The sequence below is a fragment of the Dendrobates tinctorius genome, unplaced genomic scaffold (genome assembly GCF_039654945.1).
Source record: "Dendrobates tinctorius isolate UK_male_01 unplaced genomic scaffold, ASM3965494v1 ptg000014l, whole genome shotgun sequence".
NCBI classification, from domain to species: Eukaryota; Metazoa; Chordata; class Amphibia; order Anura; family Dendrobatidae; genus Dendrobates; species Dendrobates tinctorius.
In genome coordinates, this window is record NW_027361682.1 from 29716337 (window position 1) to 29733815 (window position 17479).

Below are 17479 nucleotides of genomic sequence, written 5' to 3' on the forward strand. Positions count from 1 at the left end.
ATAAGTTGACTGTTCTCTGTAGTCTAACTTGTTTATTGGCGAAGAGCATAGAACATGCGGTAAAACTATAAAGAATACAAATGGCATGGGGAAGTATTGGGCAGATGATCACACAGCTAACACAATTACAGGAAGTATACAGTGTGATGCAAACTTTACATAGAAATACACATGTGTCTAATTACATCTGCTGTGCACTGGCTGCCATACAGTTAATAACATCTGTGAACAAACTGCATTGCAAGAAAGATATTAATCTTACCAGATATGCTTTACCCAGATAACAAACTCAAGTAGGGGAGTTACAGTAGGACAGATAAACACGTGTGTCCTTATGAAATACACAGAAGAAAATGGCATCAGCCTCATCCCAGAATACATTGCTTTAACCCACAATGCAACACTCTGTTAAAGACACAGGCTGTAAAGCTATTTAAGACATGGTGCACGGTGGCTCAGTGGATAGCATTGCAGCGCTGGGGTCCTAGGTTCAAATCCCACCAAGGACAACATCTGCAAAGAGTTTGTATGTTCTCTCCGTGTTTGTGTGGGTTTCCTCCCACATTCCAAAAACATACTGACAGGGAATTTAGATTGTGAACCCCATCAGGGACAGAGATGATAATGTTTGCAAACTGTAAAGCGCTGCGGAATATGTTAGTGCTATAGTGCTATATAAAGATTATTTATTATTAAGACACAGCTATAAATTCATCCACGACTAGATGGTGCTATAACTAAACCAGCACATAATACAAACATATTTGCCCTATTCAGAGGGCAGAACAGCCCCCTTTAGAGCGTGGGGCCTGGAGCAACTGCCCCCCTGGTAGCTACGCTACTGGACAGGACAATATAAGGTCTGAGTAGAAAATTATGTTGCAGACTGCAGTATTACCATGGGCAATGAGTGTGACTCACATAGCCCTGTTAGGCTGGCAGAACGCACCAAATAATTAAAATGACAATGAGGTGCGTTCGCAGCCTGAGGTCCTCCGTGCAGAGATGTAGAACTGCTGCTCGGTAATGGCGGAGGTTATTTGGTAGACAATAAATGAACACACGCGGGTTAGCGTCACCCGGTGTATACAGAAGTGAGTTCTGTTACTTCACAGAACCGCGGGGCCACACAAAGTAAATGCCGAAGCCTGTTAAGCTCACAGGGCTCGGCCAGATGAGCGCTAGAATACAGACACAGGACTCTGTCCCAAGGACACAGGATTAGAGTCCTTCTAGTCCACTAGCGCTTGGCGCCGCTGCAGCGGTGCCAGCAAGGGATAATAATCCCAGATAAGAGTGCAGGGGTGCACAGAGCCGCTCAGGCAGACGCCTCTAATTGCCCAGGGTTGGGCCAGATAAGGGCACAGGTTGCGCAAGGCACTGTACAGGCGGTAGCTGGCACTTGCCATGGTATGATAGTGCCCTGCAGTGGGCGACACCATCGGACGCTAGTGTGTGCAGAGTATTAGGAGCACAGTGGTGTGAGCATAGCCACCCATTGGGGCTGACTCTAACTCTGAATCTCTAACCAACATGTGTTTCCAAGGGAGGGGAGTTATAATGAGTCAGTCACCAGATGCATGCATCCATCATCAGACACACAAATAAACATAAGAGTCTATACTAGCGTATGGCAGTACGGCCATGCAACTCTTTTATAGCAGCGTCCTTCCAGGACCTTCCTAGTGGTCTAATGGGAGCAGCAATAGGACTTGAGTATGTGACCTCAGACCTCCAATGAGAGGACTTCCCAAGGGCATGCTCAGTGGACCGAAAGAAGGACTTAGTCCCAGGAGCTGCTCGCTGCTGGCTATTGCAGTTTACTATAGCTGAACCCTGATTATCAGCAGTAACCAAGCCAACAGTAGTAGACTGAGCAAGACGCTGAGAACAATGTCTTTGCTGAGCAGGCTCCTCTGCAGCTGGAGAGGAATGGGAGACTGCAGATGGCAAGGCTCCGGGATTCCTGCTGTGCAGAGGCAGGAACCTGACGCCTAACAGAGCCCTCTGCCAAAATCCAATTTTTGTACTTAGTTATATTGGTAATTATATGTCAAGTCATAGAATCATAGAATCGTAGAGTTGGAAGGGACCTCCTGGGCCATCTGGTCCAACCCCCTGCTCAAAGCAGGATTCGCTAAATCATCCCAGTCAGATGTCTGTCCAGCCTCTGTTTGAAGACTTCCATTGAAGGAGAACTACTTCTCGTGGCAGCCTGTTGCACTCATTGATCACTCTGTCAAAAAGTTTTTCTAATATCTAATCTGTGTCTCCTCCCATTCAGTTTCATCCCATTGCTTCTAGTCTTTCCTTGTGCAAATGAGAATAATGTTGATCCTTCTACAATGTGACAGCCCTTTAGATATTTGTAGACAGCTATTAAGTCTCCTCTCAGCCTTCTCTTTTGCAAACTAAACATTCCCAAATCCTGTAACCTTTCCTCATAAGACAGGGTTTGCAGACCGGTCACCATTCTGGTCGCTCTTTTCTGAACTTGCTCCAGTTTGTTGATGTCTTTTTTAAAATGTGGTGCCCAAAACTGGACACAATATTCCAGATGAGGTCTGACCAAAGAGGAGAAGAGGGAAATAATGACTTCACGTGATCTAGTCTGTATGCTTCTATTAATACAGCCTAGAATTGCATTTGCCTTTTTTGCTGCTGCATCACACTGTTGACTCATATTCAGTCTGTGATCTATTAGTATACCCAAGTCTTTTTCACATGTGCTGTTGCTTAGCCCTATTCCTCCCATTCTGTATATGCTTTTTTCATTTTTATTGCCCAGATGTAGTACTTTGCATTTTTCCCTGCTAAAAACCATTCTGTTAGTTGCTGCCCACTTCTCCAGTTTATTTATATCTTTTTGAATCCTCTCTCTCTCTTCTCTAGTATGAGCTATCCCTCCTAGCTTTGTGTCATCAGCAAATTTAATCAGTTTACCCTCAATTCCTTCATCTAAATCGTTGATAAAGATGTTGAACAATACAGGGCCCAGGACAGAGCCCTGTGGTACCCCACTTGAGACATTCTTCCAACTGGATGTGCAGCCATTTACGACCACTCTTTGGGTCCGATCACTAAGCCAGTTATGAATCCACCTAACAGTTGCCTTGTCCATTCCATACTTAGTCATTTTTTCTATAAGGATTGTATGAGAGACTTTGTCAAATGCTTTGCTGAAGTCAAGATATACTATATCTACAGCATTTCCTTGATCCACCCAATCAGTGATTCCATCATAGAAGGAAATTAAGTTAGTCTGACATGACTTATTAGTTACAAACCCATGCTGACTCTGTTTAATCACTTCATTCTTATCCAGGTACTGACATACATGTTGTTTAATAATTTGTTCAAAGATCTTTCCTGGTATAGAAGTCAGACTCACCGGCCTATAGTTGCCTGGGTCCACCTTCCTCCCCTTTTTGAAGATAGGAACAACATTTGCTCTTCTCCAGTCTTCTGGGACTTCTCCTGTTCTCCAAGAATTTTCAAAGATTATGGAGAGGGGTTCAAAAATTTCTTCTGCTATCTCCTTCAGTACTCTGGGGTGTAATTCATCTGGACCTGGAGACTTGAATTCATTTAGGTTAGCTAAGTGTTTCCTCACTATCTTTCTGTTGAGAGATATCCTGGGTTCTTCTATTCCCTTAATAGGACAGTGAAGAACAGTTGATGTTACATTTCCTTTCTGATAGAAAACAGATGCAAAATAGGAATTTAAAAGTTCAGTCTTCTCAACAATCTGTCTTACCATTTCATCATTTTCATCCTGTAAAAATCCTATAGCATCTTTGACTTTTCTTTTACTTTTGACATATCCCCAAAATCCTTTATTATTGCTTTTGACATCTCTTGCAAGCCTCAATTCATTTTCAGCTTTAGCTAATCTGATTTGTGCCCTGCAGGTTCTGCAGACAGCATTATATTCTTCTTTAGATATCCCTCCCTCTTTCCATTTTATAAACATTTTTTTCTTCCTTTTTAGCATGTGCTTAAGTTCTGTGTTCATCCATCCTGGTCTCCTTAAATGCTTCCTATTCTTCCCTCTTTTCGGAATTGTTAACAACTGTGCTTTGAGAATTTCATTTTTCAATATTTCCCATCCTTCCTGGACATTTTTGTCTTTAAGGATATCCAGCCATTGGATCCCTCCAATTCTCTTTCTGAATCCCTTAAAATCTGCCTTTCTGAAATCTATCCTTGACGTCTGAGTCTTCACAGGTCTTCCGCCTCTAGTTATCCAAAATTCTAAAATAGCATGGTCGCTACCTCCTAGGGTCCCAGCCACTTTTACCTCCTCAACCATTTCCTCCCTGTTTACAAGGATTAGATCCAAGGTAGCAGATCCCCTTGTTTTCTCCCCTACCTTTTGGAAGATAAAGTTGTCAGCAAGAGAGCATAAGAATTTCCTTGACCTGTTAGTTTTGCCTGAGAGAGATTCCCAACAAATGTCTGGATAGTTGAAATCTCCCATGACAACTATGTCATATTTTTTGGAGAACTTGGCCATTTGATGCATAAAGAGTTCATCCATATCTTCAGCTTACACAGGCGGCCTGTAGTAAATGCCTACAATGGTGTCCTTTCCATTGTTCTGTCCTTGTATTCTTACCCAAACAGTTTCCACAGAACTCCCAGTCTCTGAAGCTTCAATCTCTGTGCAGATATACGCGTTTCTAACATACAATGCGACACCTCCTCCTCGTTTATCAAGTCTGTTTCTTGCAAATAAATTGTATCCTTCTAGTCTTGTATTCCAATCATGTGTATTGTCCCACCAAGTTTCAGTGATTCCAATGACATCATATTTCTTTTCCTGTGTTAGTAGTTCCAATTCTCCTTGTTTGTTTCCCATGCTTTGTGCATTAGTATACAAACATTTCAGTTTGTGATTGGTTTCTCTTTCTCAAATATTTTTATTAATTAGATTCTTTTGTCTTTGTTCTTTCTTTCCACTTCTAATAGCAGAGTTCTCAATAGCATTTGTCAGGTGTATGGCTTTTTCTGGTCTTTTGCTTCCCTTCCCATGTTGTTCTAGTTTAAAGCTCTCCATACAAGTGTAGCAGGCATGATCACATTGTGAAAAAGCCATCATTGCCTGCAGTTAGTTAGGACAAGTCTGGGTAACTATTGTAACAGATCTTTAGCATCATCTGGTGTCCTGAGGGCACGTTCATATCTGTGTCCATCAAATATCCAGGAGATTGTAGAAAATATTGTATTATGCCCTTCCTATATACTGTACATGAGACACACCCCTAAAATACCACGTGTGAATAACAAATAGTACATGTGGCCCCTTTACTCCAAAATGACTACAGACCCAATATGCCCTAAACAAATACAGGCTATAAACCAGAACTCCTAAAAACAGGTCCCCTGACCAGGCATCCAAAACAAATACAGATTGCAGACCAGACCCCCTAAATAAATGCAGACCCCACACCAGACTCTCTAAATAAATACAGACCTAAGACCAGACCCCAAAAGAAATGCAGACTCCAGACCGCTAGACTAGACTAGTATAGACCTTAGATTAGATCCCTAAATAATGACTCCTGATCAGACCCTCCAAAATAAACACAGGCCCTCTAAATAGATATAAAAAAAAGACAAGATCCCCTAAACTAATATAGAACTTAGACCACAAACCAGAACCCCTAAATTCGGACATTAGATCACAACGCCTAAATAGATACAATCCTCAGGCCAGACCCCATAAACAAATAGAGAACAAACCCTCTAAACTACTACAGACCTCAGATTAGACCCCTATAGAATAGGACTCCAATCATAACTCTGAATAAATATAGACTCCAGACCAGTCTTCTTTAAATAATACAGAAATGAATCCCTTTGAATATAAACAGACCCCAGACTTGACCCCTTTAGTAAAATACATATTAAATCTGACCCCTAAATCTTCAACGTAACAAACTTTGTAAAAAAATAAATACAGATTCACGCCCTCATAAGGTTATACAGACACCAGTCCAAGACCCCAGACCAGTACCCTAAATGAATGCAGACCCCCTTAGATAATTGAGACCCCAGATCATATCCTCTAGATCACACATGTCAAACTCTGGTTCACAGGCCAAATATGGTGCACAAGGTGAGTATATTTGGCCTGTGATGCCAGACGGGTCCCCGAGTACATCTGGCATGCGAAGTTCCCAACACCGCATTTTCACTCAGCATCACACTTTCAATTATGTCGGCATCCAAGATACCAGTACAGTTGAAAGCAATGATGGAGGACGGAGTGTCAGCTGGCGCTCCCTCTCCCATTATTCCCCCACTGATATGCAGAGGATCTGAACACACCATGAAAAGACTGGAGCAGCGGTGCAATGAGCAGAGGTATTTTTTTTAATGTAGGGTCTAATATACTGTATGGGGCACTATGTGGAGCCCATTATACTCTATGGAACTGGAGCTCCCGCCAGGGCAGTGGGAATACTCCGGTTCCGGGCCACGTCTTAAAGGGGCAGTGTCACGGCAGCGGTGACCCGGTCCGTGGCCCTGGGCGTCCAATAAAAGGGGATATTTACAAGGGATGATAAAGTTTATAATGAAGTTTGTTATAAAGTGTTTTTGACGCCACCTGTGGTTTCTGGTCAGTGGTGTCCAGCGCTGCAGGGCAAATCCTCTGGGACTGGTGGTAATGCAGCCAAGTTGGTACAGCTCTCCAGAGGCAGGGCTTTGTCCCAGGGCAGTTGTGATAGAGAAGATGTTGCATTTGATGATGATAGATGAGTCCTAAAGAGGTCTCAATACATATCGCCCTTCCTAATACAATAGGTATCCCAAGAAAAAGTGGAAGAATGAGGCGCATCACAAGGAGAATAAATACAAATGAATTTTATTAATGCCCATATGGCATAAGAACAAGAGAAGAAACATACAGGTGTGAACACCACACCAGTGATGCATAAATCCATATTAAAAGGGTCGCATGACAAGAAATTGTACATGTACACAATGTAGCACATAAACAGTAATGACACATAGGCGCATGTGCGCTAGACAGAAGTGCTACAAAGGAAACAGAAGAGGATAAAGTGCTATGTGCATGTATAAGTATAATGTACACAGTACATCCAATCTTGACAAAGGATAATGGCCAAAAGGTAATGATGACTGATTATATATGATATGAATAACCATAAATTATCAAAGGATCAAAATGACCTCTACTAGGTTAAATATCAGAATAATTATGAGCATGATGATAAAAATAGGCAGACATAATATGTAAATAAGCCATGTGGAAATATACGTATAGGCACATACTTGGAGTGCCGCCTATTATATTAATGCCCATAAATCAGACAAACCATATACCGATCAAAGATGTATACAAAAATTCCAAGTATTAATATATGGCCCAAATACTGGCGCATGAAAAATAGCAGCCTAGAATAATTGCACAATGCCCACTGAACATACAGACCCTAATTCATATAAACAAATGTCAGCAAAGTGCTGGATGCATACCTGGGGGTGAGAGAACAACCCCGACGCGCGTTTCGCGTCAGCTTCCTCGGGGGGTTGAGAGAGTGGAAGATAGATGGCCATTAAATAGTCCATGCATGGCCCCATCATAATGCAGGTGTAGCGGCGGCTCCGGCGTTAGTACCGTAGACCGGAAGTCATGGAGTCGGCGTCTCACGTCACAGGAACCCGCCAGACAGCGATGCATCAGCTGAGGGGCGGGACCCGCGGTGCCTGGGAGACGCGTGTCCATGACAACAGTCAAACGGCCGAGCATCCGGAGTCGCACCCCGCAGGAAGTGATCATACAAAGAGTAACAGCTTGAGTATTGTAAATTGACATTCCATATACAGTGGGGAAAAAAAGTATTTAGTCAGTCAGCAATAGTGCAAGTTCCACCACTTAAAAAGATGAGAGGCGTCTGTAATTTACATCATAGGTAGACCTCAACTATGGGAGACAAACTGAGAAAAAAAAATCCAGAAAATCACATTGTCTGGTTTTTTTTCATTTTATTTGCATATTATGGTGGAAAATAAGTATTTGGTCAGAAACAAAATTTCATCTCAATACTTTGTGATATATCCTTTGTTGGCAATGACAGAGGTCAAACGTTTTCTGTAAGTCTTCACAAGGTTGCCACACACTGTTGTTGGTATGTTGGCCCATTACTCCATGCAGATCTCCTCTAGAGCAGTGATGTTTTTGGCTTTTCGCTTGGCAACACGGACTTTCAACTCCCTCCAAAGGTTTTCTATAGGGTTGAGATCTGGAGACTGGCTAGGCCACTCCAGGACCTTGAAATGCTTCTTACGTAGCCACTCCTTCGTTGCCCTGGCGGTGTGCTTTGGATCATTGTCATGTTGAAAGACCCAGCCACGTTTCATCTTCAATGCCCTTGCTGATGGAAGGAGGTTTGCACTCAAAATCTCACGATACATGGCCCCATTCATTCTTTCATGTACCCGGATCAGTCGTCCTGGCCCCTTTGCAGAGAAACAGCCCCAAAGCATGATGTTTCCACCACCATGCTTTACAGTAGGTATGGTGTTTGATGGATGCAACTCAGTATTCTTTTTCCTCCAAACACGACAAGTTGTGTTTCTACCAAACAGTTCCAGTTTGGTTTCATCAGACCATAGGACATTCTCCCAAAACTCCTCTGGATCATCCAAATGCTCTCTAGCAAACTTCAGACGGGCCCGGACATGTACAGGCTTAAGCAGTGGGACACGTCTGGCACTGCAGGATCTGAGTCCATGGTGGCGTAGTGTGTTACTTATGGTAGGCCTTGTTATATGGGTCCCAGCTCTCTGCATTTCATTCACTAGGTCCCCCCGCTTGGTTCTGGGATTTTTGCTCACCGTTCTTGTGATCATTCTGACCCCACGGGGTGGGATTTTGCGTGGAGCACCAGATCGAGGGAGATTATCAGTGGTCTTGTATGTCTTCCATTTTCTAATTATTGCTCCCACAGTTGATTTCTTCACTCCAAGCTGGTTGGCTATTGCAGATTCAGTCTTCCCAGCCTGGTGCAGGGCTACAATTTTGTTTATGGTGTCCTTTGACAGCTCTTTGGTCTTCACCATAGTGGAGTTTGGAGTCAGACTGTTTGAGGGTGTGCACAGGTGTCTTTTTATACTGATAACAAGTTTAAACAGGTGCCATTACTACAGGTAATGAGTGGAGGAAAGAGGAGACTCTTAAAGAAGAAGTTACAGGTCTGTGAGAGCCAGAAATCTTGATTGCTTGTTTCTGACCAAATACTTATTTTCCACCATAATATGCAAATAAAATGAAAAAAAAACAGACAATGTGATTTTCTGGATTTTTTTTTCTCAGTTTGTTTCCCATAGTTGAGGTCTACCTATGATGTAAATTACAGACGCCTGGAACTTGCACTATTGCTGACTGACTAAATACTTTTTTTCCCCACTGTATATTATACTTGTTTGATCGATTGAAAAGTATAAAAGTACACCTGACATGTGTCCAAATAGAGGACCATAATAATACCCAAAAAAATACATACATCTAATACGCCACATTGTAGCGCTATGTCAGGGAAAATTTGAAATATGAGCATATATATTATTTTATGCATGGATCAAAAGGATCGAGAAATGTATATTGAACCTGGTTTCCAGATCGATACCATCCCCATTATATCCCCTCACAATTAGCACAAAATGTAACTTATTTAATATATATGGAGATAAACAGAGGATATATCAACATAATCCACAGCATAATAGAGATATCATGACACCTTAAAGGAGCTTTTTATAAAAAACATATCCATATAGAATGTACATAAAGCAGACAAAATATCTATATCTATTTCCCAAAAAAATGATAAAAAGGTTAGTTGCCATTTTTCACAACTCAAGCTAAATGTGACCCACTAGCAGCAATACTCATAGAGCAGTAGAAGACGAAAAACAAGGCATATATGTAAAAAATACAATGCATAATTAAACAAACGTTGTTCAATCTATTCGTCGTAAATCAATTTGCTTCAATGTAGTGTTGCATGTGAGACATAAGGCTACTTTCACACATCAGGTTTTCGGCGTCAGGCGCGATCCGGCGTCGTGCCGGAATGCCGGATCCGGCAAATGTTTTGTAAAACCTGAAGTGCCGGATCCGGTTTTCTGCCGGATCCGTCTTGTTCTTGACAGACAAAACCGGATCCGTCTTATCCGGTTCATCCGTTTTTCTATCCGTTTTTCTATCCGTTTTTCGACGGATTACGCCGGATCCGGTTTTTAAAATTGACCCTTGTGGCCTTCCGAACGGGATTGGCTACTGGAAAACTAGATATAGCATGTTCCTACAGCCCTTCTTTGACAGGTTGTAGAGAAGAAAGTGCAGGTTGGAGAGAAGAGCAAGTTACTGGCGAAGATGGATGTTGTCATTGGAAATATTACCACTAGAAGTTCTGTGACGGTTTCAGGGACAATTTTCCACTATACTTTATGTCACCTCAAGGCAGAGTACACTGGGATGACAGAGTGTGAAAGATTTGTGCCCTAAACTTGTGTACCTTCTGGACCAACAGTATATACCTTTGCCAACCAAAGTTGGCTATCTTGTCATGGTCTTACTATTTTTACCTTTAGGCCACAGGTGTGTACCTGGTTGTGTTTTATGCAAAGTATTTCACCTTTTAACACCAACAATAAACACAACTTTTTAGGTGAAATACTAAACGACAGGGCTTCTGCGTACTTGTACTTGCTCCTGCGTCCTCCAGATCCACTCGGGGCCCGCATCTCTTTATTGAACTCCTTCTTGAAACGATCCCTCACAGACCGCCACCGATTCACAATTCTGTTCCCTGAAACGAGAAAGGAGTGGTTAGTATACAACATCAGTGTTTCACAAACTCCAGTCCTCATGGTCCCCAGGGGTCATGTTTTCAGGATTTCCATAGTAAATAGAAATCCTGAACACATGATCCGTGGGGACCACGAGGACTGGAGTTCGGGAAACACTGGTTTACATCAAGCAACCGGTACTGTATATACTTACGCTCTTTAATCTGGGCCCGAGCTTCGAGGTCCTCCCAGCGGCCCACAAGGAGAGAACAGATTTCCTCCCAGAGTCGTCGGGTAACGATAAGGTCAGCGTGGCGGCGGTCAGCCATATTCCAGAGCGGCTCCCTTTCTCTGACGAGATCGATGAGGTGGTCCACATCGAGTCCTCCATCCTCACCGTCAGAGTCGGGAGCACGCTGTGAAGGCTGTTAAAGAAAAAGACAAAAATAACATAATTAGCCTCCACAAAAGAAATGAAATAAAAAGTGCAAAAAAAAAAGCAAAAATATTTATACTTACACGCTGGTGACCGCCGCGTTGCTGTCGCCGACGACCCTGGGAGGCACTGCGAGGACCTCTTGGCCGAGCACCAGATTGGGAAGACTAGAGAAGAAAACAAAAAATGTTATGTCTTTGGATGTAGGCATTTGTTTGCTGTGTGTGGTCTGCAGAACATTGTTTTCTATGTGTTGTGTGTAGTGTGATGTTGTGTTTCTGCGTTTGATGCAAAAAACTTACCAATTGTGAGCCCACTCCAGGTGTCTGTCCACCCCTTCCTTCTTCTTCTGGGAGCTCCTCTTGATCTTGTGATTCCTGTTTTGAAATAAAAGGCAATGAATAGACATATATTACAGAGATGATGGATTTTGGAAATAAAAACTTACCGTCAAATGCTGATGATGCGAGGGAGGGCTCCCAGAAGAAGATGTGCTGTCCTGTTGATGGCCAGACTCCATGGCTGTGGGTATTGCTGCTGCCAGTGATGCCATTTCTGCTGCTGCTGCTGCTGCATCTCTTTGGCGGCTGTTGAATAAAGAGAAACAAAGGGCCAATGAATATCTTGATATTCCATGGCCCTAGTTTGGAGGAATGGGGGATTTGATAATTACCGTCTCTCATCTGCTGCTGGCCTCCCCTCCTCAGCATGTTCTATTTGCTGCTCCATTTGGGGTGGTGGTGGTGCTGATGGTGCTGCAGTGGTCTCCTGCCTTCTCCTGCTTCGCTTGGTTGCTTTCTTGGGTGGCATGTTGGGTGTGGCTGTGGGTCCCACTGTCTTGCTTTTATATATGTCTTGTGGGCAGAGCTACTGAGCATGCTCAGACCAAAGAACCGGATCCGGCGCATTGCGGCGCTCATAGGCTTTCATTGTGTGAAAAAGCCGGACGCGCCGGATCCGGCGGGTACGGCTTTTTCGCCGGAGACAAAAAACGTTACAGTAGACGTTTTTTCCAGACGCCGGATCGCGACACATTACGACACATTGCCGGATCCGGCGAAAACTGGATGAAACGCATGGCCATCCGGCGCGATACGGCGCAAATGCAAGTCAATGGGGGGGAAACCGGATCCGGCATTGCATTTCGACTGATCCGGTTTCTGTCAAAAGCGCCGGATCGCGCCTGACGGCGAAAACCTGATGTGTGAAAGAGGCCTAATAGATCACTTTGTCCAGATATCCAGGGGCCAGAAAGGCAAACAGGACTAGACCAAAAAAATCTAAGTAGGAAAAAGAAATAGAAGAATTAAAATCAGACCAAAAACATAACTATAAAAACGGAGCAAAACTTAAGACCTCATTGAGGCCTTTGGGTCGCACACAATCCACCCTCATTATCCACTTGGCTTCCAGCTGGGAGAGATTTTTCTTCCAATTGCCCCCCCCGTCCATCTATGAAAACACGATCGATACCCTTAATTCTCAGAAGTTTCGCATCACATGCATGCATGCCCCTAAAGTGCCGAGGTATGGGTTTCAAGGTGGACATGTCCGCAACATCCCCCACCTTAATGATGTCACGGACATGCTCACGTACTCGAACACGCAACTGGCGTGAAGTAAGTCCAATGTAGACAAGGCCACAGGGACAGGATGCATGATAAATCACACCCTCGGTGCCACAGGTAATATGTTGTGTGATTTGGTATTCTCTTGAACCATCACCAGAAAGGAAGGATGAACAGCGCTCCAGGTTGGCACATGCTGCGCAATCTCTGCAAGGAAAGAACCCACACTTCGGACCCCTTGTACCAAAACTGTTAGGAATTGGTTTTCTATAACAACTATGTACAAGTAGGTCTTTGAGGTTTTTGGCCCGTCTATAAGTAATAGATGGATAATCTTTCGTATACTTTGTCAAGGTGGAATCATGGGTGAGTATGGGCCAAAATTTCTCCAAAGACTTTCTTATCTGCGTATGTTGCTCATTAAAGGTAGAAATAAATCTCACCTGTGTAGAGCCGGGTCTTTCCTTCTTAGAGTATAGAAGATCTTTGCGTGCCATGCGTGATGCCTTCCGCCAACCATGTTGGATCACACGTCCCGAATAACCACGTTCCTCAAAGCGCAACGCCAAATCTTGTGCTTGTGTTGTAAAAGATGCTTCATCTGAACACACCCTTCTGGTACGTAAAAATTGTCCCACCGGGATACTATTCTTCAAAGCTCTGGGATGTGCTGAGGAAGCATGCAAGAGAGAATTTACCGCTGTGTCCTTCCTATATACTTTGGTGTGTAGCATTCCTTTCCCATCCTTGGAAATGCGTACATCTAAAAAGTCGACCGTTGTACGACTACAGTGGTACCTGAGTTTAAGATTGATATCGTTGTTATTCAATTCTTGCACAAAGGATATCAGATCTTCTTCACTGCCCTGCCAAATGGCAAGAACGTCATCTATATACCTGGCCCAAAAAATAATTTGAGTGCTCAAAGAGGTAGGGTTGGTACAAAAGATATCCCTCTCCCACAGCCCCAGGAACAAATTAGCATATGAGGGGGCAAAGGCCGCCCCCATAGCAGTGCCCTGGAGCTGTAGGTAGAGGGTATCTTTAAAAATAAAAAAATTATGGGTCAGTGAAAATTCCAACAGGGTCAATAAGAAAGAGATGAACCCATGATCCATAGTTGTCATACAGAGGAAGGTGTTAACTGCTTGTAACCCGTCATGATGCCTAATGGAAGTATACAATGCTTCTATATCCAGGTCACAAGCCACATATCCTCCTCCAAATTTACTTGTTCTAATTTTCTAAGTACATCTCCAGTATCTTTTAAATATGATGGCAGGTTCTCAACACTTGGTCTCAAATGGAAATCCAGAAAATTACCTGTCATTTCATTGAGACCACCATTTCCCGACACTATCGGACGACCGGGAGGAGATATCGAATCCTTGTGGACCTTCGGGAGTAGATAGAGGCATGGAGTTCGTGGGGACGCTGGAACCAGACCTTCTTTCACCTCTTTCGATATCAGACCAAGTTGGAAAGCATCCTCCAAAATTTCACACAACTCCGCCTGAAAGACAGATGTGGGGTTGAAGGAAAGTCTCTGATAGCATATGCCATCCTTAAGTTGTCTCATTGCCTCTTTCTCATATAACGTGGTGGGCCACACCACCACGTTACCCCCCTTGTCTGCTGTTTTAATCTTATGCCATATGGGCATTAATAAAAATCATTTGTATTTATTCTCCTTGTGATGCGCCTCATTCTTCCACTTTTTCTTGGGATAATTGATGATGATAGATGTAGCAGAGTTGGATAGGTGACACAGGAATAATTAGAGGACACAACAGAGTGCAGTTTCCTTTACCTTTTACTGAGCTGTGCAGGTACAGTCCAGGGCTTAGGTTACAGATGCTTCTGGAGTCGGTCAGCCTGAAAGCAATTTGGGACTCTCCTTATTCAGATGGGTTGTGAGGCTTTCTCTCTAGCGCTATTCTCTGAGGTACTTGCTGCTGTATACTCTATTCTAGTTTCTCTATCTCTGTCTGCTAATTAGGTAGACCTCCACTTGCAGTACAGGCAGCTGTAGTCTGTTTCAGGGTTCGCTCCTATCTGGCGTCTGGGCTCACACGTGCTGCTGTGTCATCGAGTATCAATTGGGACAGAGGATCAGCAGTCTTCTGTCTTCCAGATTGTGCTGCTGAGGCTTTATTACCCACACAGCCTCGGACTCCAGAGTCCAGTCTCTGGCGCTCAAGCCTGGGGGTGAGCTCAGATATAGCTCCTGTCCCTAGCTCCTATCCATGTAGGAGGAGGGGCCCCCGCCAAGTGTCCGAGCAGGAAACAAGGGGACCGTCATCTAGGTTCCTAGGGGGTTTGTTTCCAGGGAGCAGAGTTAGGAGATGGACCGCTGAGACTGACAGGACGGTTGGGGAAGGAGCCTATATAAAAGGGGCGGAGGACACGAGTCAGAGTGAGTCAGTAGAACGGGAGAGAAGGAGCAGGAGACCGTGGGAGCGCCAGGGAGCCAGAACCATGAGCAGTAACCAGAGAAGACAGCGACAGGAGGGAGACTCACGGTGGACTGCAGGGAGACGCTGCCTAGCCAACCGACAGAAGACCACCGCTTCACTCCAGCCCGCGGCCATCGCTGCCTCACTCCAGCTCGCAGCCGCGGCCTGCCCGCAGCCACCTGCGGTAGTTGCCGCCTCACTCCAGCCCGTGACTGCGGCCTGCTGGCGGCCATCCGTGGCTGTTACCGCCTCACTCCAGCTCGCGGCTGCGGCCTGCCCAAAGCCACCTGCGCCCGTTGCCGCCTCACTCCAGCCCGCAGCTCACGGTGGACTGCAGGGAGACGTTGCCGAGCCAACCGACAGAAGACCATCGCTTCACTCCAGCCCGCGGCTGTCGCCGCCTCACGCCAACTCGTGGCTGCGGCCTGCCCGCGACTGCGGCCTGCTCGCGGCCATCTGCGGCCGTTGCCGCCTCACTCCAGCTCGTGGCCTGCCTGCTGCTGCCCGCAGCCATTACCGCTCCACTCCCGACCGCAGCTGCAGCTTGTCCATTGCCACCCGCAGCTGCCACCGCCCCGCTCCAGTCAGTGGCAAGGGCCGGGCCGTCGCCCACCGCAGGCTCCCTATTGCAGCCGCTGGCTGCACTGGTGGCCTACCAACTGCCACTCAGCACCGCCGCTGCCCGCCCCGGTTCAGGGGCTGCGGCCTCGACTCTCCCACTCCCGGGCGGTACTCCGCTGCCTCTGCAGGGGGACACTTCGCCAAAGAACTCTTCTAGGGCCTGTTGTGCCCCTGCTTCGGCTGGGCGCCGGAACGCCCGAAGACTACGCCATATCCTCAGCAGCATAATATAACTATGGACCCGTAGTCAGCCATACCGTGGCCCTATAGTGACCGGCTGCTGCCGGAGTAGTCGTGTTCTCATTACCAGTGTTCACTTGTATTGGGTCCCTGCAAGGACGATTTCTGTTATTTTGTTTGGCTGCTTAGGATAGCCCTACTGACATCAATCTATAAAAGTTATTACCTAAAGTTCAATCCGTCTCGCATCTCCTCACTGCATCCCGCGTACCTGGTAATATCACATTTGGCATAGTCGGCAGGATGCAGTCTCCAAGCACGGACATCAGCGCCCCAGACCAGAGCGGGGCCGTAGATTCCGCAAATAATGGGGGCCCCCGGTCCAGCACTTCTTTGGGGGCTATGCTAAGCAACCTGCCAAGGTTTTCCGGCTCCAACACCATGCTGTGGAGCTGGACAGAGCGAATGCGAGGGCTCTTCAGAATGCATCCGATGACCCCTGACCTGGAAGCCGAGGTAGCTCTCATGGCGTTAGACGGGGAGGCCCGGGATTCATTAATGTTGAGGCCCCCGGGACACCGCAACACCTTTCCTAGGGTCTTGTGGATTCTGGAAGAGACCCATGGGGATCCAACAAATGTGGGAGAGTTGAGGACCCGGTTGTTCAGTCGAATGCAGGGAGAGGGGGAGACCATCACCCATTATATGAATGTCCTCCAGGAGTTATACACGGCCATCGAGCGGAAGGGCGGCATAGGGGTAGGACCCATCGACATTACCCTATGTGACCTGTTAGTGACTGGACTCTGAGACCCGTTAATAAAGCAAGCATTACGGGAGCAGGTCCTAGTGAACCCACTTATGGCCTTCTCTGAGGTGGGGAGTCAGGTGCGCGCTCAAGAGCAGGAGCAGGGAATGGCGGTCCCCATGGAAAAGGTCCGGAATGTGGAGGCCTCCGTAAACGCTGTTGGGGAGCCACAATGGATAGAAGAGATGAAACAAGAGCTGAAGAACATCAGGGGTGAGTTGGCCGAAGTGAAAAGAAGGACCGAGTTCACGACTGGTCGGCCTAGTTTCAATCCTGGACCCTGAGGGCCTGGTAATGCCCGGAGAGGCTGACCCTCACAGCCCCGGTGCAATGAGTGTGGGGAGCTGGGCCACTTCGCACAAGAGTGTCTGCGGTGTGGAAGATGCCCACCCCCGGCGGCCATTAAACTAGAGGGCTCCAGGCTGGGGGGGATGCCGCTCGGAGCCAGAAGCCACGACATGGGGTGGTGGAAGTCCCGAAGATCTGGTCGCGAAGTGTCCAGTGGTATGGGCAGAGGTCGAGGGCCGTGCAGTGCCTAGTGGACATGGGGTCGCAAGTAACGACCATGCCTGCAACTTATTTTTGG

General features: G+C 45.8%; 1 protein-coding gene across 2 annotated transcripts in view; it reads right to left on the minus strand.

Annotated features, from left to right (window-relative positions):
- The window catches only part of LOC141073034 (uncharacterized), a 29619-nt gene extending 14665 nt beyond the window's left edge, over positions 1-14954 (minus strand). The window contains exons 1-2 of one of the 2 annotated variants that reach the window (XM_073560347.1): positions 14152-14954; positions 13272-13498 (exon numbers count right to left, since the gene is read on the minus strand). In XM_073560347.1, the coding sequence (XP_073416448.1) occupies positions 13272-13498; positions 14152-14491 (567 nt within the window). In that variant the 5' untranslated portion in view covers positions 14492-14954. Of the gene's footprint in view, positions 1-11850; positions 13499-14151 lie in introns of those variants that run through there. The other variant, XM_073560337.1, reaches the window with a different exon arrangement.
- Between the last annotated feature and the right edge of the window lie 2525 nt (positions 14955-17479).